The 27,220-nt window shown below is 50.3% G+C and overlaps 1 protein-coding gene and 1 long non-coding RNA gene across 8 annotated transcripts in view; both read left to right on the top strand.

The window, feature by feature from the left end:
• MXRA7 (matrix remodeling associated 7) overlaps window positions 1-23,683 on the top strand; it is a 30,066-nt gene extending 6,383 nt beyond the window's left edge. The window contains exons 2-7 of one of the 6 annotated variants that reach the window (XR_003529529.1): window positions 1,325-1,420; window positions 3,697-3,757; window positions 7,623-7,722; window positions 9,607-9,644; window positions 9,789-9,869; window positions 16,739-16,775. Coding sequence is in view for 5 of the 6 variants with exons in the window: in XM_027654431.1 (XP_027510232.1) it covers window positions 1,325-1,420; window positions 3,697-3,757; window positions 7,623-7,722; window positions 9,607-9,739 (390 nt within the window). In the remaining variant the exon portion in view is untranslated. The other 5 variants (XM_027654433.1, XM_027654435.1, XM_027654432.1 and 2 more) reach the window with 5 other exon arrangements.
• A 1,082-nt stretch (window positions 23,684-24,765) lies between these two features.
• On the top strand, window positions 24,766-25,835 carry LOC113952391. 2 transcript variants are annotated; one of them, XR_003529531.1, is made up of 4 exons: window positions 24,766-25,334; window positions 25,395-25,459; window positions 25,617-25,676; window positions 25,732-25,835. It is a non-coding gene; the product is annotated as an uncharacterized LOC113952391 (long non-coding RNA). The 2 variants fall into 2 exon arrangements; XR_003529530.1 differs by having other exon boundaries at window positions 24,768-25,334; window positions 25,395-25,435.
• The last annotated feature ends 1,385 nt before the right edge of the window (window positions 25,836-27,220 follow it).

Genomic DNA, 27,220 nt, shown 5'->3' with positions numbered 1-27,220 from the left:
CGGATAATGACGTGTGCGGGCTCCCTGCAGAGCTGCTTCTCGCCTTTTTTTTTATTCCGCGGGGAGGTTTTCGTGGTCGGTGTGCACCATGGAGAGAGGTTGGCTTGTGGGCTATTGGCTGGAGCACTCAGGTCCTGTCTCCTCCAGCAGCTCCTGCTGCCATTTGGCCCTAATCCACTCTTTCCCTCACTCCCCACCACTCGAAATGGTCTTCCTGCATTCCCCCTGGGCTGCACCTTCAATAGAAGAGCAGTGCCTGTGGTGCCATGGTGTCCTCTTTGATTGTCAAGTCTCCCAGTGTTGTCCTAACGCCCCTCCCAGAGCATTCCATGGCTGGGACACAGCAACCCCCGGCTGGGCTGTTCTTGCCCATGGCTGTGAGAGAGCTGGGACAGCAGCACCCACAGGCCACGGCAGGGCTGAGGAGCTCTGAAATTCGGGGCAGGCTCCCTGGAGGTGCTGGGATGCTCCAGGCAGGGAGGGCTCTCTCCTCCTCCCCGGCTAGCAGGGGCTGTGGGCACAGCCAGGCTCGAGGTGGGGCTTTGTCCCTGCGTAAAGTTTCTCCAGCCAGCCCAGGGGCTGCTCCCAGCCCAGTGCTGGATTTCACTGCAAGGCCGATGAACACGATGTCCCTGCTCCCTGCCCACGCAGATCCTCCTCCACAGCCGCCCTCCTGGCACAGCAGGGAAAGGCTCAGCTGAGAAGTGTTTGGGCAGGGGAAGGCAGGCTTTGCACGGGGGTCGAGGCCATCCAGAGCTGATGGGGGGCTGAGAGGGCTGGGAAGCCCCATCTCTGGATTGCAGGGGCATGGGAAGGTTTCCAGGGGGTATTATGGAGAAGGCAGCAGGCAGAGCAGGCCCTGAAAGCATTAATGATCTGAGCACGCTGTGTTGTTCTTCTCCTCTCCCCTTCTGCTAGTCCTGATCTGCTGCATCAGCATCCCAGGAAGCTGCCTCCAGCCCTGCCAGGACACACAGGCAGCTGAGCCTGGCACTGGCAGAGCTGCTCCCACTCACTGATGGCTCCTTGCACTGGTCCCAGTCCCGCAGGCTGGGGCTGCCACAGAGAGCAACTCATGAGCTCCAACCCCTGGCTCCAGGGCTGGGCCCTGGAGATCCCTGGTGTTCCTTCCTCACTCCAGTAGCCGTGCCATGGCTTGGCACATGGATCAGAGGCAGCACAGGCTCGGGGACGGGGGTAAGATGGGTCTACTGGCTGCATCCAGAGAGACTTGTCCCCATGTGCTGATGCTGCTGGGGCTGGTTGGTTGAGCACAGGGAGGGTTCAGGGGTGTTTGTGCTCAAAGCCTTTTGACTTTTTCCAGATACCACCACTGGGTGCCTCACCTGGATCCAGCCTCGGGCACACAGGACAAGCAGAGGATGTGTGTGGCCATGCAACACTTCCCAGCCATGCAGAGGTGCGTGGGATGGAGATCCAGCCTGGGGAGGGTGGCACAGCAAACAATGTGCCAGTGTCCCTGCAGGGGTGGGACATTGTCCCAGGGTAGCAGTGGCCATGGGGAGAGGGGGGCTAAACTTGCCTGCTGTGCTCCCCCAAGGGAGGTTGGGTGGGCTTTTAATGGCTTTGCCTACTTAAACCAAGGAGAAAAAGTGCTCCAGGGGCAGATGTGTTTCTCAGAGACGGAGGGAGCAGTGCCTTGTTCCGGGGGGAAACAGTGAGTGGGGCCACACTGAGACAGCTGGGGGGACTCTGGCAGGGGGGCAGCAATGGCTGCAGGAATGAACAGCCCTGGCAAGACATGGGGACAGGGATGTTGAGGCTGGAGCCACGGCATGGGGGAAGGGAAGTGCTGGCACCTGCCTCTGAGCCATCCAAGCAGAAAAATGTTGTGCTGTAGGGAGCTCCTGGCTGCCACGAGCAGGGGCTTCCCAGACAGCCACAGCACATTGCTGTTGCCTGCCAGCCTGGATTCCCTGGCTGCTCCCTCTGCTCCCATCAAATGTTTCTTTCTCTGTGTTGGAGCAGAGGTATTTTTTCCTTCCTTGGAGCTTTGGCACCCAATTTCCTGCTTGCTTTCATTGTTAAATGCTCAGAAATGCTCAGCTCCTAATGCCCAGGCAAGGAACAGGCTAAAGTCTCCCTTCTTGTGTCAGGTTGTGGAGGGTCTCCCTGGAGGTGTCCTGGCTCACAGGGAGACATGGATGTGATGGGGAACTGCTGCCCTGGGCTTGTGGCTGAGTCACCAGGGCTGAGCATTCCTTCCTTTCACCCTCTCTGAGGCTGCTCCTTTGGGTGCCTCCCCAGCCATCCTCAGGGAGAGTCCATGTGTCCAGTGGGAAGTGCCCATGTTTGGAAGTGTGGCCCAAAATAGCAGTGGCTGCAGTGGGCGGGGGTCTTGGTGGCATCTCCTTCTGGGGAACAGAGTGGCAAGAAGAAGCCAAATGGCTGTGAATAATGCACATTCCTCCCCGATGACAAACTAACCTAGTTCTGGGCTGGGGCCACGCTCCAGCAGCTCATCCAAAGCCAGTTCTTGGCTCTGTGCATGGTCCTTCTTAGATCATGTTTCCCTTGGGTCTCCTTCACCCCAGATTTTCCCATGTGCCCCTTGATAACGTGGTGGCTCAACAGCCTCTCTCCATGCTCTGTCCCCTCTCTCCCATGTGCTTTGCCCTTTGCATGCCAGCCCATGGGATGCACTGGGAGGATGCAGGAGGACATGTGCCCCAGGGTGCTGGTGACTCTGGGCTCAGCTCACAGGGGTTTACAGCCAGGGGCACTGCACTCTGCAGGAGGAACTCACACATGCAGGGGCTCTGCCATGTGTCCTTGACTTATCTCCAGAGCTGGAATGCTCCTCTCCCTCCCTGCTTGCAGTTTGCATGCCTTTCTGCAAGGGAAAGGAATCTGGGCTTGATAAAGCTTGTAGTAGCTTGTAGGAGGCAACCCCAAAACTTCCAAAATTGCTTTGAGTTTAAAAAAAAAAAACCCAAAAAGTGCAGTTGTTGCTCCTCTCTGTGCTCCAGAGATCAGAGATCTGCTGCCACCACAGTGCGTGTGGGTGGGCACCTCTTGGAGGAGCGAGAGGCTGGGGGTCCATGGGCAGGAGCCTGTGGTGTCTGTGGGGGTTCCTGCCAGGTGAGGCTGGAAGGGCTCCTGGAGGGGTCCCAGCACAAACCCTCAGCACTGGTTTGACCACTGGCCCTGACTGGCGAGTGCTCCTGTGCTTCGCAGCAGCTGCTTGGCCTGTGGCAGCAAGGTGGCTTTGGCTGGGGACCCTTCCTAGCTCTGGGACAGTCTGTGCAAGCCTGGCCTGGGGGCACACAGAAGTCCCCGTGGCTCAGTCCCCTGCACGTCCCTGGACAGGGTGAGGAGCACAGTGGGTGCGTCCTGGGAGGGTGCTCAGGCAAAAGGCTGTGCCTGGGGACACCGGGATAGCAGGTTCTTCCTGAAAACCTTAATATCCCCTCAATTATGAGGAGGCACTTGCAGTCTGCAGCCTTTGGGTGGGCCAGATCCCCTTGACTGATTAGTGAGAGGAAAGCAGACCAACAAACCTCACTCATTAGCGAGCATCCTTTTGGCCTGGTCCATGGAAGAAGCAGGAAAAGGGTGTCCAGCCCTCGCTCCAGGCTCTGCTTCCCAGCCCTGAGGGCTCTGGTGCCTTGAGCAAGCACAGTTATTTAGCACAGCACCTTCTCCTCATGGCTGCTCTGTTTTTAACTCCTCCAGGAGGAAGAGGTGGACTCAGAAAACGAGAAGCTGGTGGTGAGAGAGCCGGAGGATGAGGATGGTGAGTGCCAAGCAAGACAGCACCCTGCAGGGAGGGTATGGACAGGTCTGAAGCCCTGAGTGCTTGGGGATGGTCTCCTTCCTCCAGGAAATGGAGAAGAAATTCCTACCTCTGTTTGCTTCCTGAAATGCTCTCGGGCTGTTGGCCATGGAGTAGCTTCGTGAGGCAGCTGCCCCAAAAGCTCCTTGCTCACATCCAGGACAATCTCCAGGGGCTTTAGTCAGAGCCACGTTTAACTGATTAGCCAATTAGTTGATTGGAAAATGATTAATTGACTAAGTGGGGTGACAACTGCTGCACTCCTAAGGAAATGAAACAGATGGTGCCCAAGCAAGAATGTGTGTCTGAAGGGGACTCTTGCTCTCCTGAGCAGCCCTGGAGGTGCTGGGATGTCCCCAGGAGTCCTGGTTGGGGCCAGATGGGGCAGCAGGAGAGCTTGGTGTGTTCCCCCTTCCCTGCCCCACTTTCTGCTTGGCCGTTTTAAGGTGCTATGTGGCAATCCCCCAGCTTGGGAGGATTATGCCTAATGCCACAGAGAATCAAATTTTAATCCTGGTGCCATTCCTGCAAGGTGGGGGAAGCGCTTTTGGAGACAGGGTTCCCAACATACACTTATTGCACCCTGTTAGGCTTCCTTGCAGCACTGGTTACCACACAGGGCTGCAGGAAATCTGATTTGAGGAATGATGGATTTATCCTGTCAAATGGATGCTCAGTAATGCTGTTCTGCTGGGCTCTGCCTCCCTGGGTTCGTCTCTGTTTCAGGGCTGCTCTGGCACTGCTGGGCATGATCTTGAAGTGGCTGTGGCTTGGGATCAGGAGATGACAGTCCCTGACTGTGAATCCAGGCTAACCCAGTATCCTCCCCAAGCCTCTCCTGCAGACAGGCACCAACTCCCCTCCTGAATTATTCACACCATTTCTGAAGTGTTTTATAACGGGACTGGGCAAAGCGATGGCTCGGCTGGATGTGGTGGCAAGAGGGATGCAGCTGGGAATACTGGCACTGCCCTGGCTTTGCTGGGATCAGCCTCACTCCTTCCTTCACTGTCTCCAGCGTGTCGCTTGGCCCTGCTCAAGCCTCTGAGCTGCTGCCTGGTGAGCCAGAGATTCCCCTTGGGCATGTGGGGATCATGCAGGCAGCCTGTGACCAGCCTGGGATGCTGCCGTGGGGACAAAAGCCACTGGAGCAGCCTTCCCCCCACTTGGGGCAGGGAGCTGGCAGGGAGCACATGTGGAACACAGAGCAAGCATGTTCACGGGGCCACTCTTGGGGCTGGTCTCACCCTGCCAGCTCAGGGTCACAGCACTGGCAACGCGAGGGCAGAGAGATGAAAGACAAATGTTTTCTTTGATATGAACTCACAGATGCTCTGAGTAAGTAGGTCACCTCCTATTTCTGCAGTGTTTTCACTGCCTACATGAAAACCCAGCCTTCCCTTATTCTGAGTGTTTCCTGAAGTTTGTTTTCGATCTGCAGAGAAAGTTCCTGAACTCAGAAAACAGCCAGAGGTTTCCAAAGCCGCAAACTGGCTCCTTTTTAACCACACCGTGTGGGCAGGGAGAAGGGGAGTTTCTCTGCCTCCCTCTTCCCTTATTATTTTCTGGTGAGGTGGCAACTAAACTGCCCTTTTGGGGCCAGGCAAAACCCCAAATCTCAGTTTACTTGGCAGAATACCACGTGAGGGAAACGATCTGAATTGTCCTTGAAATCGGGCGAGCTATACAAAGGTAACAAAACAGCTCCTGCTCTGCACCAGGGTAAGGAACAGGATGTTACACCCTCTTTTTTTTTTTTTCTTTCTCCTAATATCTCCCAAAGCAGCAGCCAGCTGAATTTTGTTTCCATGCACTTTTGTGGCCATCCAAAGGGCTGATAAGCTGGAGCATTACTGCTTGTTTCCAGCTGGCCAGGTTTGTTTGTCTGCCCATGGGGAGGGTTTTCCCACACAGGGAAGTGGGATATGGCCGAGCTGAATGTTTGGGGCTGAGGGACCAGAGCATTGGGCTTCTTGTGTTGGGACGTTCATGGTGATGGTAGGGAAAGGGTTTGCCTGTTGTTCCCCCAAGAGCTCTGATGGCATTTTGGGATTAGAGAAACACTCTAGATCACTACCTGAGCAGAAGTCCACCAGGACTTCCCAGGGAAGCTCCCCAAGACCAGAAAAATGGAGTTGTAAAGAAGTGAGGAAATGTGGATGTTAGTACTGCTCATTTCTGAGGATCTCTGGTTTCCTCACCTATGAAATGAGGCTCTGACTTGCCTTTTACATGGCAGTCCCCAGGGTCTGGCAGCAGCTGAATCTGTGCACGAGCTTGGGGTTGGAGAAATGCCTAAATCAAGCAGCTGATCTCAGACACAGAGAGAAACATCCTTAAGGGCAGTGTTTATCGGAAAACAGAAGGGAAGCTGCTGATGCTGAATCCTTCTGTGTGAGGAAGGGAGGAGAGGGGCTGTGAGGTGCTTTTCATTTGGGCAAGTGGAGGAGGAAAAACTTTCATGGATGTGGTGCCCATCATAGCAGTAGAGAGGACTGGAAGGGGCTTCCTAAGTGACTGGGGGCAGAGGATGGGTCCATGGGTTATATGCAAGTCAGAGCTTTCTCTCCTGCCACAGAAATCAGGGGAGTTTCATCACTTTTGAAGTCCTGCTGGTACTGGGATGTATCATCCTCGAAATCTGGTTTGTGCATAATGTGCAATTTTGAGGGGCCATGCAGATAATGCAATAACATCTTCCTTTTGTGCACCCCAGGGCTGTGAGGGTTGGGGGAAGCAGCAGATGTTTCTGGGTGGATGTGGAAACAGCAATGCTGGATGGCTTGATGTGAAGCAGCTGAGTCCTGCAGTCCTTGAGAGATAAAGGCTCCCAGATAAGCAGCCCACAGATAACTGGAAAAGGCGACTACCCAAAGCAGCCACTCCTCCTGGGCCGCCTTTTGGATTGACCTCCCCTCCTGTTGCTTCCTCCCATCTGTAGGAAGATAAAGCAGGGGAGAGGTTTTTAAAAGCAAATAGCGCTCGAGCAAAATCCGATTGGAAAAGGATCGGCTTTGGCTCAGAGTCTGTGAGCTTTGGTGCTCTAATTAGCACAGGGCTGGGGCTGGCGAGCTGGGTGGGAGAGCAACCAGGCCTGGAGAAGGAAACCGTGGTTTCCTCTTCAGGTCTTTTGGCTGGTGGCAGAGGGACTTGGATCCAGCTGTGTTGGTGCTCCTGGGGCTGCCCTGGCTCAGTGCTGTTTGCAGTCCTGAGATTTGCCATGAGCACCTCCTTTCTTCACAAGCTTTGTCGAGGGCTGCAGGGAGCTGCTGGGCTACGTGGCCTGGGACAGCTCTTCGTGGCACCATTCGTGAGCCCCAAGCATGGGAAAGGGCCCCTGGACAGGAGAGGGAGGGAGGGAGGAGGAATGCAAGTCTGGAGAGGAGAAGTGGAAAATGCCGGGAGTTAATCAGGGCAGGATTAGCATGTCTTGATAAGCCAAGATGGGCTTGCAAGGCTTTGAATCCAGGGAGAACAATAGCATATGGTTCCTGTGCTTTAGGATTTACTTGGATCTGCTTCCAAGCAGGCTGCTCGCTCGCAGCAGCCCTCACTGTTGCCAGTGCTGGCTGCAGCAGGGACTCCTGCCATCCTCTGGCCAGCAGCACCTTGGCTCTCCTCTGCAATCCACACTGCTTCCCTGGCTCTGCTCAGGCTTTCTGGAGACTGGAGCTGACTCAGGAAGTGTGTTGGGGTGGCCACAGCCTTTGGGCTGCAGGAGCAGAGATCAGAGAGCATCCTGAGGGAACAGCCCCACCGCTGTTGGTTGTGCCCTGGGGAGGTCTCTGGTTCACAGATCTCTTGCTCTTTTTTGTCTCCCCTCCAGCTGCAGATGGGACGTTCTCTTTTAAATACAGTCCTGGAAAGCTGAGGGGAAACCAGTACAAGTCAATGATGTCCAAAGAGGAACTCGAGGAAGAACAAAGGTAAGTTGAGTTTCCTTTTTCTCCTTGCCCAAGCCCACCAGATTGACGTGCCCTTGGAGCAAGCTGGGTGTGCTCAGACCTCTCTCCCCCCATACTGCCCTGGTAGTCTTAGGCTCAGTGTCTCAGAGCACCAGCGTTCCAGACCTCTCCCACCCAGGAAGACAAGAGAACAAATGAAGTCACACTGATTTAGGAGATGGAGACACTGTGGCCCTATATACTTTTAGAGCTGTTCAAGCTTCTTCTCTGGATGCTTAGACCAAATTTTCCAGCTGATGCAACTGCTGTAGTTCTCCTGATCCCGTTAGTACTGTGTTGATATATATCTGTTGAGGACCTATCTGTAGCTACTTCCCCTCCCTATGCCCTGTGGGTGTTCTCCAAACCAAGGACATGGGCACAGCTCAGAAATACTGCAGCAGACTGAGTGTGAGGCTTTAGAGCTCCCTGAGATGGGGCTGACACTGGAAGTGTCCATACCCAGGGCTGCCTCCTCAGCTATAAGTGGTGAGGATTTGCCATGTAGTGGGCTCAGTAGTGATGGAGAATTGTCCATGTCAGACTTTTTCCTGAAGTATCCTCCTGAGCCCTGTATGAAGAAAGGAAGAACCTGTCCTGTTACAGAAATCAAGCTTTCTGGCTCAAGATTTCCCAGCCTATACAAGGGAATAACCCCACAGCCGAGGGCTCTGTGGCAGGCTGCTCCCTTACAGATGTCTGCAGCTCACACCCCTTCCCTCTTGGGTGAACTCCAAGGAACTGATTTCCCAGTGGTGGACTCAATTCTCCTCCCAGTGGTGTGCATCTCCTGGAATGATTTAGGGGCATTTGTCACCCCTTGCCTGTCATATCGTGGTCTACCACCACAGCTGGCCTCATGTAAAAGCCAAGAGGAAACTTGAGAGCAGTGGAGAAGGCAAAGATGAGGGATCACACCTCTCCCCTGGCTTAGGCATGTCCTGCCTTGCCTTGAGGCCCTTGGGAATCATCTCTGTGATGCCAGCAGCTGGGCTGGCTGAGGTTTATCTCTGTGGTGTGAGCAGGGTATTGTGGTAGGCAGAGTAAATCCAGAGACCTGCCCTGCTCTGGGGCCAGCAGCAGAAATGATTCTGCATTAGTGACATCAGGAAAAAAAGTTTGTTTTCTTTCTTTTGTTATATCTTTGTTGTGCCTGAAGCCCCCACCCTGTAAAACACTGAGCAGGGCTGTTAGTGTCACTGTATTTTTCACCTGGGAGGGAAGTGGTGGAATGAACTGAGTGAAAGTCAGAGATACCCATGGGGCTCAATGGGAATTGCTTTTCAGGATCCTGCTAAACACCAATGGAAAAGCATACCTGCAGCTGGCAAATACAAACTCTTTGCACCAGCAGCTCCATCCAAACCAGCTGAGCAATGGCTGCTCAGGTTTCAGGGCCAGAAGTCCTGCAGGTCCTTGGGCTGGTTCCTCTCTGGCAACAAATGGCCCTGCTGTCCCCTGGGGACACTGAGGGGACATTGCCTGTGGACAGCAGTGGGATGGGGGTTTTGTACTCAGGACTGTGGGACAGGCTCCAGGGGGTGATGGACCTGTCCTGGGCACACAGCATCTCCCAGACATCGCTGGTCATGTCTGTTTGGAGCATTCCCAGGGCAGGACAGTGCACCTAGAACTGATGGACAGTGCCTGGGCTTTGGGTCCCTTGGAGGCTCTCGACAGCCTTCCACACCGAGGGCCATTGGCAGATGTGTTTTTCCTACTGCTCCTTTGTTTTCTTCTCTTCCATATTTGTGTTGTTCATTTCTTTAAGGCAGCTGTGTGAATTTTTTTTTGTCTTGCTTTGTTGCTGGCTTACTTTTCCCCCCCTCAAATCTTCACTGCGGCATCAGCAGCTTTTCATTGCAGGCCTCGCAGGCGGTGCAAGGGGGCAGGGCTGCTGCCAGGTAAGCTCCTGGGCGAGCTGAGCACAGTGGCTCAGCCTTGTCCTGCATCCTTCTCCTTGTCCTTCCATCCCTCTCCCCCATTCCATGCACCCTGACTGTGCTGCTGACCTGCTGTGACCCAGGTTTGCCGCCTTTATGTTGCAGGATTGAGCTGACCTCTGATCTCACATCTCTGTAGCAAGTACCTTAGGTCCTCGGCCACAAACATTCTTGCAAATATTTTTGGTAAGGAAATGCTGCTACTTAGAAGTAGTGGTACCACTGGTAACATCTGCTCATGTGTTGGTTTGTGATTTTTTTTTTTTTTTTTGCTTTGTTTTGGTTTATTTTCCAGGGGAGGGTTTGTTCTTGAGCTGCAGTTGGTTGCCTGTTCCACCTCCCTCCCCACGTCCCTCCCCTTCCCTCCTCATAACAGATGAATGAGTCTGCTCCTCTCTGCTTCCATCTCACTTTCCATGAGCACTCCAGGGGAAATGAGGGCTCTCACGTTGGGATGATCACCTCTTCCATCTTGGATGCCTGAAGCTGGATATCCCACAACCACTTCTTTTTACTGATTTAGAAAATTTGGGCTCCTGAGTGGGCGGTTAGTCCTAAGGTGTGTTACCAAAGTTGAAACAGATTTAGTGTTTGCTTTTAGCCCTGCCACTCCTCCAGTTTTCCCACGGACCAACAGGTTCCCATGTGAAGCATCTTGTAAGCAACATTCCAAAAATGCAAGTGGTACCCCCAGATTCCCTTGAGGCTGCTTGTCTTGATCAGTAGACCACAAGTCTGAATTTCGGGATCCTTTGTTTTTGGAGATGCCATTGAAAGTGTTCCTTTTCTGTTCTGGGAGGAGCTATAGGAATTCAGACAGGAGAGGATGGACACGCAATAGATTTGGCTATTTAACCAAAAAACCCACTTCTGTTCTAACCTGCATCCCTGCAGAAGTTGTGGTTGTCCTCCCTGGTATTCACTTGAGTCTTGTGGTTTCAAACTGGTGCTAAATCTGGACTAAAAGGGGAAGGAATGTGACCTCTACTGAGTGATGCAATTTCCTGCTTCTGGTCTTAAAAAATAAAGGGAGTGCTCAGTGAGGGAGGAGAATAGTAAATCCAGTTGGCAAATACATCTGCTGGGGTGGTGGCTGTGCTTGATCACACCTGGTGGGTCACCAGTACTTCTAGAACAGAAGCACGTAGCCTTTGCTCCCCTGGGGGAGAAAAACAGTCTGGTCAGGAAGGGGAAGAGTGCAGGGGAAGGATGCAGCCCTTGGTCAAGGCAGCACAGTGTATTTCCCTAATCCTTCTCTTCTGCACCTGAGGCTTTTGGCCATCTGCAGCTGCCGTGGTGCAAAGCTCTAGTTCAGGAGATATGAGTTGAGGTGGTGCAGCTGCCCCTGCTCAGGCAGGGCTGAGGTTGTAGGTGTGAGACACAGCCCCCAAGTGCTGGCTGTTGGGTATTGCTGTCCTGGCTGGGTGCCTCATGTGGGTGAGGGAGCAAGAGGAAGGGCTCCCCAGTGTGCCTTCAAGACCTGGGCCTCATGGATAGATTGGAGTGGTCACTGCCAGCTGCTCTTGAAACCTCCCTTAAGGTTGAAAGTGGTTAGTGGGTTTTTTTTTAGTTAGAAATGAATATGGTCAGGGCTCTGCTGAGCACTGACAGCTGCAACAAGGCTCCACTCATAGTAAAAGAGAAAACAATGAGGAGAAACCATCCCCTTGGGTCTCTGCTTTCAGTTCACTCTTTCCATGAGGCAGAGCAGATCCCAGCCAAGCCCTGGTTGGCCTCAGTGATGCCGAGGGTTTGAGCCATCTGTGCTCTGTCCTTGTCACTATTGATGAAGTGTGTTGGCTGGAGCAAGGAGAGCAGATCCCAACTGACAGGCTGTGGAAAGGTCTCACCTCTCTGTCCTCTGTCTTGTTTCAGGGATTGAGGGAGAGGTGGGAGTGAAGAGCCAGAAGTTGCCCCATGGGGCCTTGGCTAGGGCACTGTTACAGACCCCTTGAACAGGGTCTGAGTGAATGGCCCCAAACTGCTCAGACACGCTCTGCTGTTGGCAGGGCACTCATGGATGGAGCAGGGGATTCCCCCAGACCACAGTCAGCCTCTGTAAGACCAAGGAGAAGGTAGGGATGGCTGCCCAGTTTCCCTGGCTAATGGGCTCAGTTCCCACAGCCAGATGACCCATTCTAGGAGCAAACTCTCCTCCTGCCTCTCAATCCTCCCTTCTCACTTCCTGGCCAGCCGTGGATGGGTTGAGGTGACACTGCTTTAATACAGACTGGGTTTAAGCCTAGGGTTCAACTGCATGTTTGGATTCGTGCAAGGGGAATTAGATGGCTGTAAATCTCACTCTCCTCCCTTTTCTTGGTGGTAGCTTAGCAATGGAAACCTGTCTCCTCCTCAGGTGGGTTCAGAGTGCATCTTGGTTACATGGCACTGAATAAAACTGCGCTTGGATCCTGGAGTTTCAGCAAGGCAGGGTGCCCTGGGCAGACCCTGGCTCTAGGGAGTGGAGGAGAGACCACTCCCTGCTCTGCCAGGCATCCTGGATCAAAGTGGGGATGCAGTTGTGGCTTGAGGGACAACCATGCTGAAGTTCATTTTTGAATGAGACAATGCTGGTGATGACAACTCTGGAGCTCACAAGGGCAGGAAACAGCTGCAGGGGTTTAATGACTGTGTTGACAGACCTTGACCTATTTCAAACATCTCCACTACTGGCCCTCCAAAAATAAGTGGGTGGACAGGGCTGGAGGAGGTTGCATTTCGGGAGAGCTGTCCATTGGTATCTGTCCCTGTCCACCCCCTGCATTGCCGTCACATAACCCTGGCTTGCTTGCTTGCTCCCCTCTCTGTATGGCATGAAATCTGGGCCTCTCTCTCCTTCCTTCTCTTTTGCTAACCTTCCCCCTACCCAGTGGCTTTGTTGTTCTGTCCTGTCCTGTCCAGCATGGTGCTTCTTATGGATGAGGGAAGCTGGTAAGTTTGGGCTTTTATTGGGGTTTTATTATTTGTTTGCTTCTCATCTTCTGCAGCACGATAGTCGTCCTGGGCTGAGGGAAGAGGAGCAGCAGCAAGGGGAAGGGAGCAGCAAGGGACTGGAGAGCCCAGGGCTGTGGGACTCTGCAGGTCAAGCTGGCCACTGCTTCATGCAGCCACCAGCCACGGGGATGGCCCCACCACGGGCAAGGCTGCTTTCAGCCACAAAACACCCAGGGCATGAGGGTTTCCCTCCCACCTGCCTCTTGTAGGAAAGGGCACTGTGTGTTTGGGGGTCCCTGCTGAGGTCCCCCTGCTCTGACACTCCCTCCATAGATCCCAAGCTCCACTTGTATGAGGAGGGAGTCTGCTGGTGGCCTGGTGCTGTTCTCTGCCTACACCATATCCCAAGGGAAAATGTCCTCTGACCTATGAGATGTCAATGGACTGGAGCTCTGGGCATATTTATAGTCATGACTGAGTCATGAATCCCCAGCAGCTTTAAAACTGAGGAACTCAGGATGCCTCCCTTGGAAAGCTAGGGAAAGGAAGGCCAGGAAGCCCCTTCCCCTTCTCCTCCTCCTGTCCCAGAGAGGAAACCTTTGCAAACTCCCCCGTAGGCTTTGCAGTGTGAGAGTCTCTGACCCTGCCTTGGCATGAGATTTCAGTTCAGACAGCAACTCTGCTGGAGCTCCTGGGTGTTTTCTTCTGGCTCAGGTCCTGAATTGTTGTAGCTTGTGGCTGCTTCTCTGTGTCTCCCTCACCCAGCGCTCACAACTTTTCTTCATCTGCTTCTGCTTAACCCTGTGCAGCATGGGCAGCTGGCTGTTCTCTGCCTGCTAATTCACTGGGAGCCTGGCTCTGCCTCCCCTGCAACCAGGAGAGACTGAGGGCTGCAGGGAATTGGGGTATCACACCAGGCTGGGAGCAAACTGGTAGGCAGCAAGCTGGAGTACAAACACCAGAGGAAAATGCAGGCTGGCCCATCCATGGCTTTTCCCACTGCTTTGGTGTTGGCTGGGGGGTCAGGAGTGTTGCAAGGGAATGGGCACACGATTCGTGGAGGTGGTCATGGCCTCTTGGCTGAGCTGGTCAGAAGCCTGAGCCACCTTCCTGACTGTGCTCTGGCCTTCTTGGCTGTTGCTGCTGTGGCTGGGAAGTGTGGGAGGCTTCTGCCTTGAAACAGTGGTGGGCAAGGTCTGCTTGGGTGACACAGCCCCTGACCCCACTGACTCCTCAACAGCCCCTGTCCTAATGGCTGTGTGACTTGTGCTCCCTGGTCATACCAGCTCCAGCAACCCCCACTGGTGTTCCTGAGGTATTGTCCAACGTCAAATTCACCTTTCAACTTCTCTGTCCCACTGGAGGAATATCAGATTTGTGTTGATAGAAACTCCTTTTGGTACTTTTCACTCTCCCGCTCTTCTCTTGTCTAAGCACTGTTTCCCTGTTCTGCATTTAAATCCTCTCTTTGTGTTTTACTGAATGGCTGAAGGAACTGGCCTCTGCTTATGGGACCACCAGGAAAGCTTAGATTTAATGTGTCATTCCTCTTATTCTTCCTGTGATATCTTGATCCTAGAGAAGAGTGGGTTATGGTCACTACCAGAAATGAGATGGTAGCTGTCCCCATGGTAAAGAAACAGGGACAGGGATGATGGGACCAACCCCAGCAGTGAGATGGGAGAGAACTGCCTGGGGAGAGCTTGACCATCCATTGCCAGGTGTGCCCAGCGCTCAGGGCCCTTCTTCACTTGATCTTGATTCTCAAGGGTCAGTCCTAGTTTGTTTGGAGTGTGTGGAGTCTGAAGCCAGATTGCCAGGATTTCAAAGAACTGATGGTGCTGACAAGCTAAGCCAAGGAAAGGAGTTGGGAATGCTCCATTCTTCTGAAAATCAGCTTTCTAAGTGAAACTTCCAAAAAGGGCACATGCCAGAGGTGGTTACAGCAAGATGCTATGGAATCTTCTCAGAGTGACTCAGGACTCCTTTAGAAAGCTATAGGTTATGGATGGGTACAGGATTTCCTGATCTGCTGCAGACTTTTGCACACAAGAGATAAATGCACGTGGGAATGCCAGTTTGTCAGTGCTGTCTGCTCTCAAAAGCAAGAACCCCTGTGCCAATGCCATGGCTGAGCTGGAGTGTGGGGAATGCTTCTGATGCCACCAGAAGGACTTGCAGTTTCCATGCTTCAGGAAAAGCATGGTCTTTGAGATCTTCAGTCCCTGAGCCACCCTCATATTCAGGACCTGCTTTTGTCTGGGCTCCTTGTTCTCCAGCTGTTCCTTACACAGAGCCATGTCCAGCTGACAGATCATACGATTCAGTGACTTGGGCCTGAGCTTGGGCCAGAGCAGATATTTGGATAATCTATATCTGAAGAAAGGATACAGCTTCTGGCAAAAGAAGACCCTAACCTGGTTTGATTGATGTGCTGCTGGGGGAAAGCATGCTGATCCAAGGAGAATGGAAAGGAGAGAAGAGCCAAGGATAAGCAGTGGCTCAAATCTCTGAGCCTCCATCCCAAGTTAATTAACACTTTCAGGTTCTGTAGCAGCAATGCCAGAGCTTCTCAGCCTGGGGAGATATATGGCCCCAATGTCCCAGCGAGGGGCTGCCTCGTGCTCTTTAGTCTAATCCCCCTCACAGCTTTCTCCAGGAGCAGAAAGGGGTATCCCTGTTGTGCAGGTGGGAATTTATGGCTCTGATGGACATCCTCCATTAAGGCCATGCTTGTTTTGAGGTCTTCTCACCCGAGCTGCCAGCCTGGCCCTGTCCTGGAGGTGAGTATTCCTGTGAGGAGTTACCACTGAGACACTCTGACGTCTTCCATCCCTCCCCGCTCCAACTGCGGCGGGCTGGAGGGGACCTCCCCTCCTGGGCCCCCGTGGCAACGAGCTTATGCCCTCACACGTGAAATCTGATTATGCTTGCGTGACTTGAGCGGGATGATCCGGTCCTCGGCACCGCGGATCCCGCGGAGCGATTATCCACCCTGGAGAACTTCCTTTCTTTGTCCTAATGGTCCGACCACTGAGCCTCCGCAACGTCGCTCGAGTCCCACGTGATGCTTCACCCGGCATCTCCCGCCTGGGATCCGGGTCACCGGCTGTGCTGGCGAGGCTGCTGGAGAAGGGAAGGTTTTGCAGAAGAAGAGAGGAAGAAATGAGGCTGTTACTTGGTGGATGGCAGGAGTAGGCGACTTTTAAATGAGGTTCAGGTGTTATGGACAATGAACCCGACTGAATTCAGGAGGAATTAGGCTGGAGTGCATCTGTGCGTGTTTGTAAGTGCCCAGGTAATGTGTGTTGTAGATTCCCTCCACCTCAGTGCAGGTCTCTGTCTGTGGGCAGCTGCCCAGCCTTCCGTTGGGTGTTCCCTGTTGTGGGGCGTTGATCCATGAGAGACACTGGGGCAGTAAGGGCAGAGTGAAAGGTTCAAGCTGAGACCATATTTTCTAGCCCTGGCTCTGTCAACAACATGCTGCAAGACCTTGAGGGAGTGCCTGGATGTCCCCCTACATAAAACACATCTAATCATCTCACCCTCCTTCCCTGGGATACTGGGAGAGCTTCCCAACAAAAGGAAGCCTTGTGACCTGCAGAGAGTCTGGGGTTTTTACCTCCTTCCCTTGAACAGACACATCTGTGGGAAGATTGAGAAGGGTCAACTCTGCCTTGAGAAACTAGTACTCGTTCCTGGCTCGTATGGCTGCAGGTGGGAAGAGGAATCTGGGCTGGACGAGGGTGCCAGCAGCCCAGGGAGGCTCTGCACAGGATGGTGAGGCAGCTAATGAAAGCTTCCAATTAGTTGGGCTTCTCCAGCTCTCATTAGTAGGTCAGAAGGGCTGTAACTTAGATTGGTGCCAGAACAAGAGGATTTACAATTCTGATTGGGTTTCGACTATCCTGCTGCAGGTGACTTTGAAGCAAAATCCTTCTTAGAGGCATGATGTTTGCAAACAGTGGCTTGTTCTGCCCTGAGGGGGGAAGTTGCCTTGCCTTCCCCCCAACACACACACACACACTGAGTGTTCCACCTGCTCGTTTATGTGAATAATAATGAACCAACCTGAGGGGTGAAATGACTGAAATGATTTCTCTCCCTGTTTCTCTTTGCAGACCTGAAGACTATATGAAGTTGTCCCTAGCCTCCTCCTAAAGGCATCCCTTGGCATCCTTAAAGGCTTGAGAGAAATACCAAAACCAACCAAACACGCCCATAAGAGAAATCCATAAACCCTCAAAACTTGGGATCCCCTCTTGGTCTGAAGTTGAGTTCTTCAAAAACTCCCATGGTGTCAAGTTTGAGGAGATCCTGTTGTGTGGCTCCATGGACTGGGGCTGGGCCCAAGCAGTGACTTGAGTTGTGTCTGGGGGGCTGGGATGAACCTTCCTCCCTCTCCCCCAAACAGAACCTGAAGTGAACACTAAATATGCAGCGAGTCTATTGTGTTCCTTACCATGTATTAGGCCATGAAATCCGTGTTGTTCCTTTCCTGGGGTGGACAAACCATAGCTCTTCTCCCAGACCAGCCTGGATCTTGTACCAGACTCTCGAGTTGTTTTGTCCTGGGGCCAAACTCCTCTTTATTTCTGGGGGGTGGGAACTCCCTGTGATTTCAAATGTTGTACAAAGCTGCTTTACTCTGAGGGGTGGAGGGACAAAGGGGGGTCCATGTGAGGTATGGCAGACTGGACTGACTCAAATCTTGCTTCTGTAGTTATTTTAGCAGAGACCTGATTCTGTAGGTGTTCAGGAGACTCGGGAAGTGCTGAAGATTGATAGTTTAGCTGTTCTGTTTGTGGCAGAGGTTTAGGAGACCACACTTTGGCTGCTGTAAATATCTGGATCCTCACTTTTCCCTATTCCAGTTCCCAAGAGGAGAGGCCCAAGGAGGTAGCTATGGCATCAGGGGTTTCCTCTGGCTCAGGATCAGACAGTGGGGGTCCTGGGAGAGGCACATTCCCCGTTCCTCTGCCTGCCTGCTGTTCCAGTGCCCTCTTCTCTTGGTAGCCCTGTGGCTTGTCCATGGGAGCCAGAGTTCTGTATTGCCCCCCGGTGCTGTCACGTACAGCAGATTATTTTGGCTGGGCACATATTCCTGCTTCAGACATGGCAGGCTTTAAATCAAACCCAGCTGGTTTGTGAGAGACAGAAGAGGGTCTGAGTCCTCTAGTGGTGTTGTAGAAACACCAGGCTGGGTGGCGATGTGTCCTTCAAAGCTCCTCTTTCACGACAGCCTCTTGGCTAACGCTGCAAACATATCAGAAACCCAACAGGCTGCTTTTTTTTTTTCCTCCCTTTTTAATTCCTATGCAGACAATACTTGAAACCTTGTACACAGTTGTCCTTTCCAGTGCCTGGGGTTGGCAGACTCTCAATAAAAGGGCTCATTTAAAGAACAGCAGGAGGCTTCAGCTTTAGAAGAGGCTGGGCTGCCCCTTCCCAGCCGACAACTGCAAGCGTGTTCGGTGGTTTGCATATGAATTTAGGCACATCTGGACCCTCTGCTTCAACATCCCGCTGGTACAGCCGCTGTCTCCCCTCGGTGCTGGCTGGCTGACTGTGTCCTGAGCACTCAACTATGCAAAGAATGCCTTATATACGTTGTGTTTAAGTTACATGGCAATATGTACATCCAGCAAAGTCTATAGCTGAGTCCAGATTTTTTGCTAGTGGCAGCAAGCCAACCTATTTCTTCAACTCAAATGGCTGTCTGGGTATTTTTTACTTTTGTTTGTTTTGTTTGTTCATTTTGTATCTGATGGTGGCTCTTATACAAAGGACTGTAATTCTAGTGGCTTGAATCTGTAAAAATTGCCTTTGTTTGGTCCAATAAACCTTTGAATAGTTTATTTGGTTTGTGCTTGTTCTCCCTGCCTCCAGCAGCTTGTAACTTCTTTCTCAAGAGATTTGTGTTGAAAATCTGGATTTTAGGTTACAGGTATGCTCTGCCCTCCTATGCCTTTTACCATGTAAATGATTCCACTGGCTTCCTTAACAATAGAGTCAGATCAGGGGGGAAATCAGGGATATTACCTTCTTTCTGCTGGAGCAACACTGTTGCAGCAGGATTCTGGTCTTGTTTGTCTTCAAAGCAATTCCCAGGGCCGAGCTCTGCCCAGGATTTCAGCTGCTGTGGATGTGGGTGCCAAGCAGTTCTTGAAATGGGGTTCTCTAACATACCTATAGTTCACTGATCCAAACCTCCAGTTAGTTGCAAAAGACTTGGACTGAAATGTCTAAAAAGAGCCCAAGGGAGCTAAGTTTTCAAATTCAATTGTCTATCAAGAAGAATTAGGCTACTTTGAAAATCCTTAATTAATCTATTTTGTCAGCAATAAGTAAAATCCTGTTTGACTTCCTGAATCCAAGTAGTTTTGAGGGCAGCACTTATGGGAAGAGAGGATGATTTTACTTGTGAACGGGGTAGGTTTGATCTGAACTCATTAAAAAAACCCAAACAAAACCAACCTGGAGCACTACAAAGTTGTTTTGCAAGGTCGTCTTTGATAGGAGAAGCTCCTCTTTGAACACAGTTTCATGTTTGTGATGCCTTACTCTTCCTTCCCAGGCTCTTTTCTCTCTTTATCTTTGTTTTGCTGTCCCTTTGTTGTAGGTTATGTAGCACAGAGAAGTAACAGCAGTAACGGCTCTTTTTTCTGTTTTTCAAATGCACAGTCATGATAGAGGGGAGAGCCAGAATGCATTGATGTTGTGCTTAAAAAGAGTAGAGCGAATATTGTCTGTGATCCTGATTTTGGAGACAAGGAAACAGGCCTTTGGGGAGGTTTCAGCAGTGTTAATGTCTGTGAAATAACAAGTGAGGGATGCAGACCTGCGTGGAGCACTCCCAGCTGGCATGCACTGCAGACACAGGAGGCCAGGCTGTGTATCGAATTTCTCCACACCAGACTGGCAGCATGCCCTCTGGTGCCCAGCGGTGATCTAAAATAAAATATTGATCACTAACAACCCTGCTTCCCTTCCTCTTGTCTGGAAAGGGCGGCGCTTCATGTGAGCACAAAACATTACAAAAGAGACAGACAAATCCAGGCTTTCATAACTGAAAGATCTCACATCATTATTGGGATATGTTTGGCCTCAGGACCGTTGCATTTTAATTGCAACAGAATTGGCAAACAAGCTTAATTTAGCCAGGATCTGCTTTTTTCCTGCCCTGTTTGCTTCAGCAGGGCTGAGAAGACAGGCTGTTGTTTCTGCTTCTGCTGGGGTTTAGCCCAGGAGAGGGAAAAACACAGAGCAGGAGTTCAGCACATGAAAAAGGTTCCTCTGCTCACTCCTGTCTCCTTCCACTGATCTTGTTCATGAGGTGGTTGCTGCTCGTGGGTTGATGCTGTCCTTCCTTCCAAGCAAAGACTGTATCCTGGGTTTGCCTGTCAATAGTTATTACTACCCCTCCTGTTACTGGAACAGTTGATAGCTTGTCCACACTGGCCTTGCAGGAAGACTACCCCAGGTTATCTAGTGGCGTGTATTTAAAGGGATTAATTAAATGGTTTAAAGTCCGATGTGGCAAGCTGGCTGTGGTAGGAAGGAGGACTCTTGAAAGGATGACTACGTGGAAGCAAATGCCAGATTTTGTCTTTCTAGCCCACGGGAGGTCTAAAGATGCTAAACAAGCAGGAGGAGCTGGGATTGTGGCAGATCTGTGCTCTAAGCTGTCACTGAATTCTGGCCCCACACTCGTGCAGAGGCAAAATGAGCCTTGAAGTAATAAAATGTAATAGAAAGCTTCTCCCTTGTTACAGCTGTAAAGCACCACAACCTCATTAGTTCTTTTAATCTGACACAGGAGAGTCAGGTACAAGATGTATGGGGCAATACAGCAATGTGACCTCAGTCAGCAGTGGGAACGTACCAGTCCACAGCCAGCCCTGCCTGGAGCCATGTGCACAATCATTTTAACCCAAAAGAGGATTTTGTAGACAGTTACATCAGTTCATGAGCTACTTGTGAGCAAATGACACTCCTGTGCTGCCCACTCTCCTATATCCCTGAAGGATGACAAGTAGGTGTATGACCAGTATAAGCCCTCCTTATAAAGCTTCCACAAATAAAGCCCTGTCACAGATATCAATCTTTGTGTAAAATGCTTAACTGCTTCAGGGTAGGGAAAAATCAAGATATTCTCTGCTATGGGGAAATGGGTGTTGATCATCTACTAAGGAAATCTGGGTGGTCCGCTGGTCGGCCTCTGCCCACACTGGGGTCACCCCATTGCTGGACTGGCTACCTGGGTCCATCTCACCATTTCCCACTGGCAGACAAACTCGAATCAAAGCAAATTCCTATCTGTGATCTTATTTTCCACTGGCTGATTAAAGTCATGTCCACACTGAGAGGTAGTCTGGTCTCTAGTTTTAAGGTGGGATATGCATTTTGAATTTAATAGCTATTCCTGAATTACTCTGTATCTACATACTCTCATTACAGAATAAAAGGACACTGCTGTTGAATCCAGGTTCATTGTGGAGTCTGCTAAATTGGGACATGCTGGTCTTATGAAATTCCACATGTCAAGTTATCTTGAGAAACAGAGTTTCAAGTTATCTTGAAACTGTGAGCATAGATAAGCCTTCAGGAACTCCAAAGCTAGTGTTAAAGCAGTCTGGTTTATCTCCATATTGAAAGAAGTGCAGAGAGATGTGTAGGATGATGGGGCAGATGGGAAAGGGGAGGAAGGAGAACCAGAGGCTCTCTCTGTCTTATCTCACATGGGCAGATTTCCTGCAGCCAGCAAGGCTTGTACAGTGACCCGTGTTTGGCTCCGTGTTTCATTTGACCATGGTGTTCTTGCTCCAAGTGCCTTCTGGGGACCGGCTATTCCTACTTCTCCTTTTCTTCTTGACAGGGTTCAGAGAGAGCAGCTGGCTGCCATCTTCACACTGATGAAGGAAAAAAGTGACACGTTTGGAGAGATGTCTGAAGGAGACATGAAGGAGCAGCTTAGACTGTACGATATATAACCTTGCAGCCAGGGGAGGATGTGCCCAAAAGCTATTTTGGCCCTTATTATGCAGGACACTGGAGGCTGTAGTGCTTTAAGCGTGTCTCATTAGTTATTTTGCAGTTCCAGTTTGTTTTGCAAACACATACAGGCTGGTGATATGTATTTCAAAGGACTTGTAATTCCTCACCCTTTTTATCTCTCTGTTTTTGGTTTTTTTTTAAGAGCTCTCACATTATTTTCATCTCGTACAGAGATTTTTTTATCTTTTTCTGGCTGGGTCACGTCTCAGTCATATAAAGCAGTTAAACTCTTTAAAGCAGCCATATAAAGCAGTTAAACAACTTTTTTTTATGACCATGCTTTATGCAAATGAACTTTCAAGCCTAGTCTTTATCAGTTTGATATCTGAAGAAAGCCAAAGATGTTAGATGTAAAATGGATGAAAATAGTCGAACCACAGAATAACTGAGGTTGGAAGGGTTCTAAGGAGGTCTGTAGTCCAGCCTCCTGCTCAAAGCAACATCAGTTATGAGACCAAGGCGGGTTACTCGGGGGTTTATCCTGTTGGGTCTTGAAAACCTCCAAAGATGGAAACTGCACAAGCTCTCTTGGCAGAGAGGCTTCCAATCCTCCAGTTAGAAAGCAAATAGCCAAAGGCAAGGCATTAGTGCTCTGATAGGGGTGTGTTGCCGTTCTCATCTCCTGGGAAGGAACTCTTCATCCTCCTTCACGCTGGCTTTTTGAAACAAATCCAAGCCGGTTCCATCTGACCTCCTTGAGCTCATCTTCACGCCCGAGGAAGCAGCAGCAAACTTCAACCTGGAAACAAAAACACCTCTTCTCCTCCTGGCACTGGTAAAAGGAGCACAGAGAGGTGGCTGACTTTAATAAAGGATGATTGTGTCCACCTCAAATCCTGCTCTTCTAACATAAAATTGTGTGTGGGGAAACTACATACTTAGGAAATCTCTGTGAATTTATCAAGTATTTTCAAGTCTTGACCAACACTTGGTGGTTTGAATAGAGTAAATCAATGAGCATTCCTAATTATAGCTAAATGTCTTCTGGTGTACTTATCTCTCCTATGAAATCCTGTTAAATACTTTCTTATCAGGAAGGATTTTCTCAGTTTAATAACTGCTGACAAAGGAAGGCAACATTTTTTGACCCAGTTTTAGGGAATGATCTCTTAAAAGATTAGGTTTGCTTTATTTTGTGTAATCCTTTTTTGAGTCTGAGAAACCTAATATCTCATTATCTGTTCGCTATCTCCCACTACAGTATATTCTATAAAAACAGACTATTAGACTTTTAAGACTTATTTTATCCTCTAATTGTTTCACTTAGGTCAAGGCATATTTATAATGAGATCAAGTGGTTTTCCTACCAGTCATGACTTAATCTAAATTTAATGTCTGAAAATTACCTCTTCTTATCCAACATGAATGAATTAAGTGGGAAAAGGAGTCCCATGATATGAAACATCATGCTGGCTTGCTGTGTCCCTAGGACATGATTTCCTTTGTCAAGCTGTGGAAAGGGAGAAATGTAGAACATTTTTATATGGGACTTTTCCCTAGTTCAAAACTGAAAGTAGGATCCTTTCCAAAGCTCTTTGCAAAAGCAACCAAAGGAGAGTTAAGGTTTAGTTGATTTTCAGTCTTTGTCTTGTAGACTTTACAGTTTATTTCCAAAATATTTTTGTATTTCTTATGTTATGTTTGTGTCTTCTCTGAATAGGAACATTTCTGGGGATTAAAAAAAAAAAATTCCTCAAATTCCTCAGCTTCACATTATGCCAGCAGTGATAACGCTGCTTAAGGCAGAATTCAAGGCTGGAATTCAGCCTGTCCTGCCCATACCAGTTCTGAGCAGTGTCACCAAAATGTTTAGATGCTGTTGATGACAGGACAGTGGTGAAGCTCTGTTATTTACTAGCTTGAATTCAAGAAAGACATTAAGAGAAATAAAAAAGCTTCTGCATAAGACATGAAACAAAAAGGTTTCTAGATGTGAAGCCCATGAGTTTTGTATGGTACATTTTCTCTGTGTGCATTGGCAAGGCTGTAATAAAGAGGAGCCTGCTGGACACATCTGTGTGAGTCTGTGAGGGAGGTCGGGAGGTGCTGCCCGGAGGGACCTGCAGCCATGGGGTACATCCCGGGGTACTTGGTTGAGCAGCTTCTGAGCTCCTTCACCCGCTGGGCTCATCAATATTTATACAGGAAATGTCACCAGTTGCTCTGGCCGGGTCTCCCCTTTATACAGGAAATTTCACCAGCTGCTGCAGCAGAATCTTCCCTTTGTGGGTATTGTCCTTTCAGCAGTTAGAGTCATAAAATTACAGATGGTTTGGGTTGGAGGGACCTTAGAGACTGTCCAGTTCCACTCTCCCTCCATGAGAGGATGGTGGCACTGGGGGGTCTCCACAAGGGGATGGAGGCACTCAGGGGTCTCCATAAGGCAACAGTGGCACTAAGGGGTCCTCAGAGGGGATGGCAGAACTGGGGGTCCCATGAAGAGACAGCAGCACTGGGGAGTCCCCATGAGGGAACAGAGTTACTGGGGGGTCCCAGGAGGGCATGGGTGCACTGGGGAGTCCCCATAAAGGGATGGTGGCGCTGGGGGGTCCCCATAAATGGATGGTGGCACTGGGGCATCCCATCAGGGGATGGCAGCACTGGGGGTGTCTCCATGAGGGGATGGTGGCCCTGGGGAGTCTCCATGAAGGGTTGGTGGCACAAGGGAAAGGTGGCACTGGGGAATCCCATGAGGGAACGGTGGCACTGGGGGTCCCCATGAGGGGTTGGCGGCACTGGGGAGTCCCTACAAGGGAATGGTGGCACTGGGGATCCCCATGAGGGGTTGGTGGCACTGGGGGGTTCCCATGAGGGAATAATGTTATGGGGGGATCCCACGAGGGGATGGTGGCACTGGGGGATCCCCATGAGGGGACGGCAGCACTGGAGGGTCTTCATAAGGGGATGGCGGCACTGGGGGGTTCTCCACGAGGGGATGGCAGCTCTGGGAGGGTCTCCACGAGGGGATGGGGGTACTGGGAAGTCCCCATGAAGGGACGGCGGCACTGAGGGGGTCCCCACGAGAGGATGCCGGCACTGGGGGATCCCCATGAGGGGACGGCAGCACTGGAGGGTCCTCATAAGGGGATGGCAGCACTGGGGGGTTCTCTAAGAGGGGATGGCGGCCCTGAGGGGGTTTTCTCCACGAGGGGATGGTGGCACTGGAGGAGTCCCCGTGGCTGTGTCACCCCGATGCCACGGCAGGCAGGGACGATCGCCACAGCACACACATGTCCCCGCCGGGCCCCCGTGCGGCAGGGCCGGGTTGTCCCCGCCCGCCCTCTCTAACCCGCCATGTCAGGGGCGGGGCCGCCCCCGCCCTCACAGCGATGGCGGCGGCTCCGGGGGGCTTCGTGTGGGCTCTGTGAGGGCTCCGTGAGGCACCCGAATTTAGGAGCTCGCTAAACACAGACACACGTCTTAGTTTGGGAAAGGACGCATTGTTCATCCCGCTCATTGCGCCTCCACAGATCAGGCAGCCCAAGGGGTGAAAACTCACCTCTTTTATGCAGTAAAGTTCACACGAGCCCGCTCGCCTAATACGTATTTGCTTGGGTGATGTGATCTTACCTGAAACACAAAGCTCTTTTCTTCATTCAGCAACTTCTGTTGTAGAAGTTACCAGAAGTTATCTGGCAACTTCAGTCTTGTTTACAAAAGGTGAAAAAAATCAGTCTGGGGACTGATAATTCGACATTGTTTATTCTGTATTCTTCACAGGGTGCGAGGTGGAGGTTTCCACGAAGGAAACACGTCAAAGGGTAAAAAGTTACCTCCTTTATACGGTAAAATTCACCTTATAACCCCCCCACACCTATCTAACATATATTCCACACCTACCTAGTGCATATTTATTTGGGTGATATAGTCTTGCGCAGTGCTTGTTTTATTCGGGTGATAATAATCTTCCTTTATTTGGGTAAATCCTTTATTTCAGTCCAGCATCTTCTGTCCTGGAGGTTATCAGTAGTTATCTGACGACATGAGTTATGTTTACAAAAGGTGGGAAAACTCATCCCAGGGACAGACAATTGGACATGAGTTATGTTTACAAAAGGTGGGAAAACTCATCCCAGGGACAGACAATTCGACAGGAAGACAAACATCCACCTCCACCTGCCTGTGCACTGATGGTTTAAGCTGTTCTTTATTAAATCTATGTACTGTAAATCCCAGTACTGGTACAGGGATGGTTTGCAATCACAATTCATCCTAGATATTTAACAAGGTGTTTTTTGTTCTGTTGCTCTCATTTCCCTGTGTTCCTGACATCCCCCTAAGCACACTCTAATGTAATCTAGTGACTCAGGATCCTGCAGACAAGGAATAGATTGTGTTGTCTTGATTTAATCTTGAGTAGATCAGTGAATGTTCTTCATCCTCAGTGTTCTTAGATATGTTTCTCATTCCTCATTCAAGCTCAAGCAGTCTTTGAGCATGAAACAGAGATCCAGGTTTATAAGAAATCTGGAATTATTTGAGTAGGGAACTTCAATAGGTGTGGGAGGTGAAGGTAGGGGAAGGAGTCCCCTCTGGCTCTGTAGGTAGCTTTGACAGGGATTTCAGGTTTGGAAACTTTCTTTACAGATCATTTAAATGAGGTTTTTTGCATAGGTTGATTCTGGAATTGGTTAACCTTGATCTCTGTGATGTGATCGCAGGTGCTTCACCCTCTAGGGTGTATCTGGTGGTGAAGAGATGGGTTTGCACTGTCCTTTCCATGGAAGGAAATGGGAATAGTTATAGTTGGGGAAGAGTGTGTCCCCAGACGCACAACAAACCTGCTTTTTGCACCTACAAGTTTTATTTTCCATCGTATGTTGCCTCCTATGCTGTGCAGGGGAGTTCTGGGATTTTTTGCAAACTATGTCAAATATTTTTTAATAAATTCCTCAGGAGTATTTCTCAGAATGAATCAAAGGCAAAAGTCCTCACTTAATACCCTCGAGAGGAGAACAAGCAGGAGTTTCCAGATCACCTTTGGAGTTATAACACTGAAAAGCATCTCACTCATTCCTGCCTCAGCCCTCCAGTCCCTCATGTCTCTTAGTCACTGTTTCCAGGCAGGGAATTAATTTATAATAGTCAGGATTTATTCCCCTAAGAATGGTGGGAACAAAGTTTAAAAATCATATAGATAACAACCCATTTTAGAGAATATAATTTTCTCTAGGTGGTGAAATAAGTAGTTCTGAAACTTGTGGTATCCAGTGACTATAGGGAATTTGGGTAGTGAGTGAGGGGCACAAGCAGCTCCTGTTTTAAGAAAGCAGCTTCACCTTTACTGCCATTTTTATTGGTGAATCACATTTTGATATAAGGACTGTATAAGAAACAACCCCCTTGTTACTGGAGCCTTTTTTACCTGCATTTCTCTGGTAGCTCTCTGACCAACATAACCTCAGATGTGTTGGAAAATGTACAGTGGTGTTTTCTACCTTCTGGCTGTGGCAACTGAGTGGTATTTGTTTTTTTTTTTTATTCTTTTTTCATAATATGACTAAAGCCCAGGAATATCATCCTTCTTGTGAGCCTTTTCTAAATGT

This window comes from Corapipo altera, unplaced genomic scaffold (assembly GCF_003945725.1).
Source record: "Corapipo altera isolate COAL_440 unplaced genomic scaffold, ASM394572v1 343, whole genome shotgun sequence".
Classification (NCBI taxonomy): Eukaryota; Metazoa; Chordata; class Aves; order Passeriformes; family Pipridae; genus Corapipo; species Corapipo altera.
The sequence above is the reverse complement of the archived record's forward strand: the minus strand, read 5'-3'. Positions and strand labels throughout refer to the sequence as shown.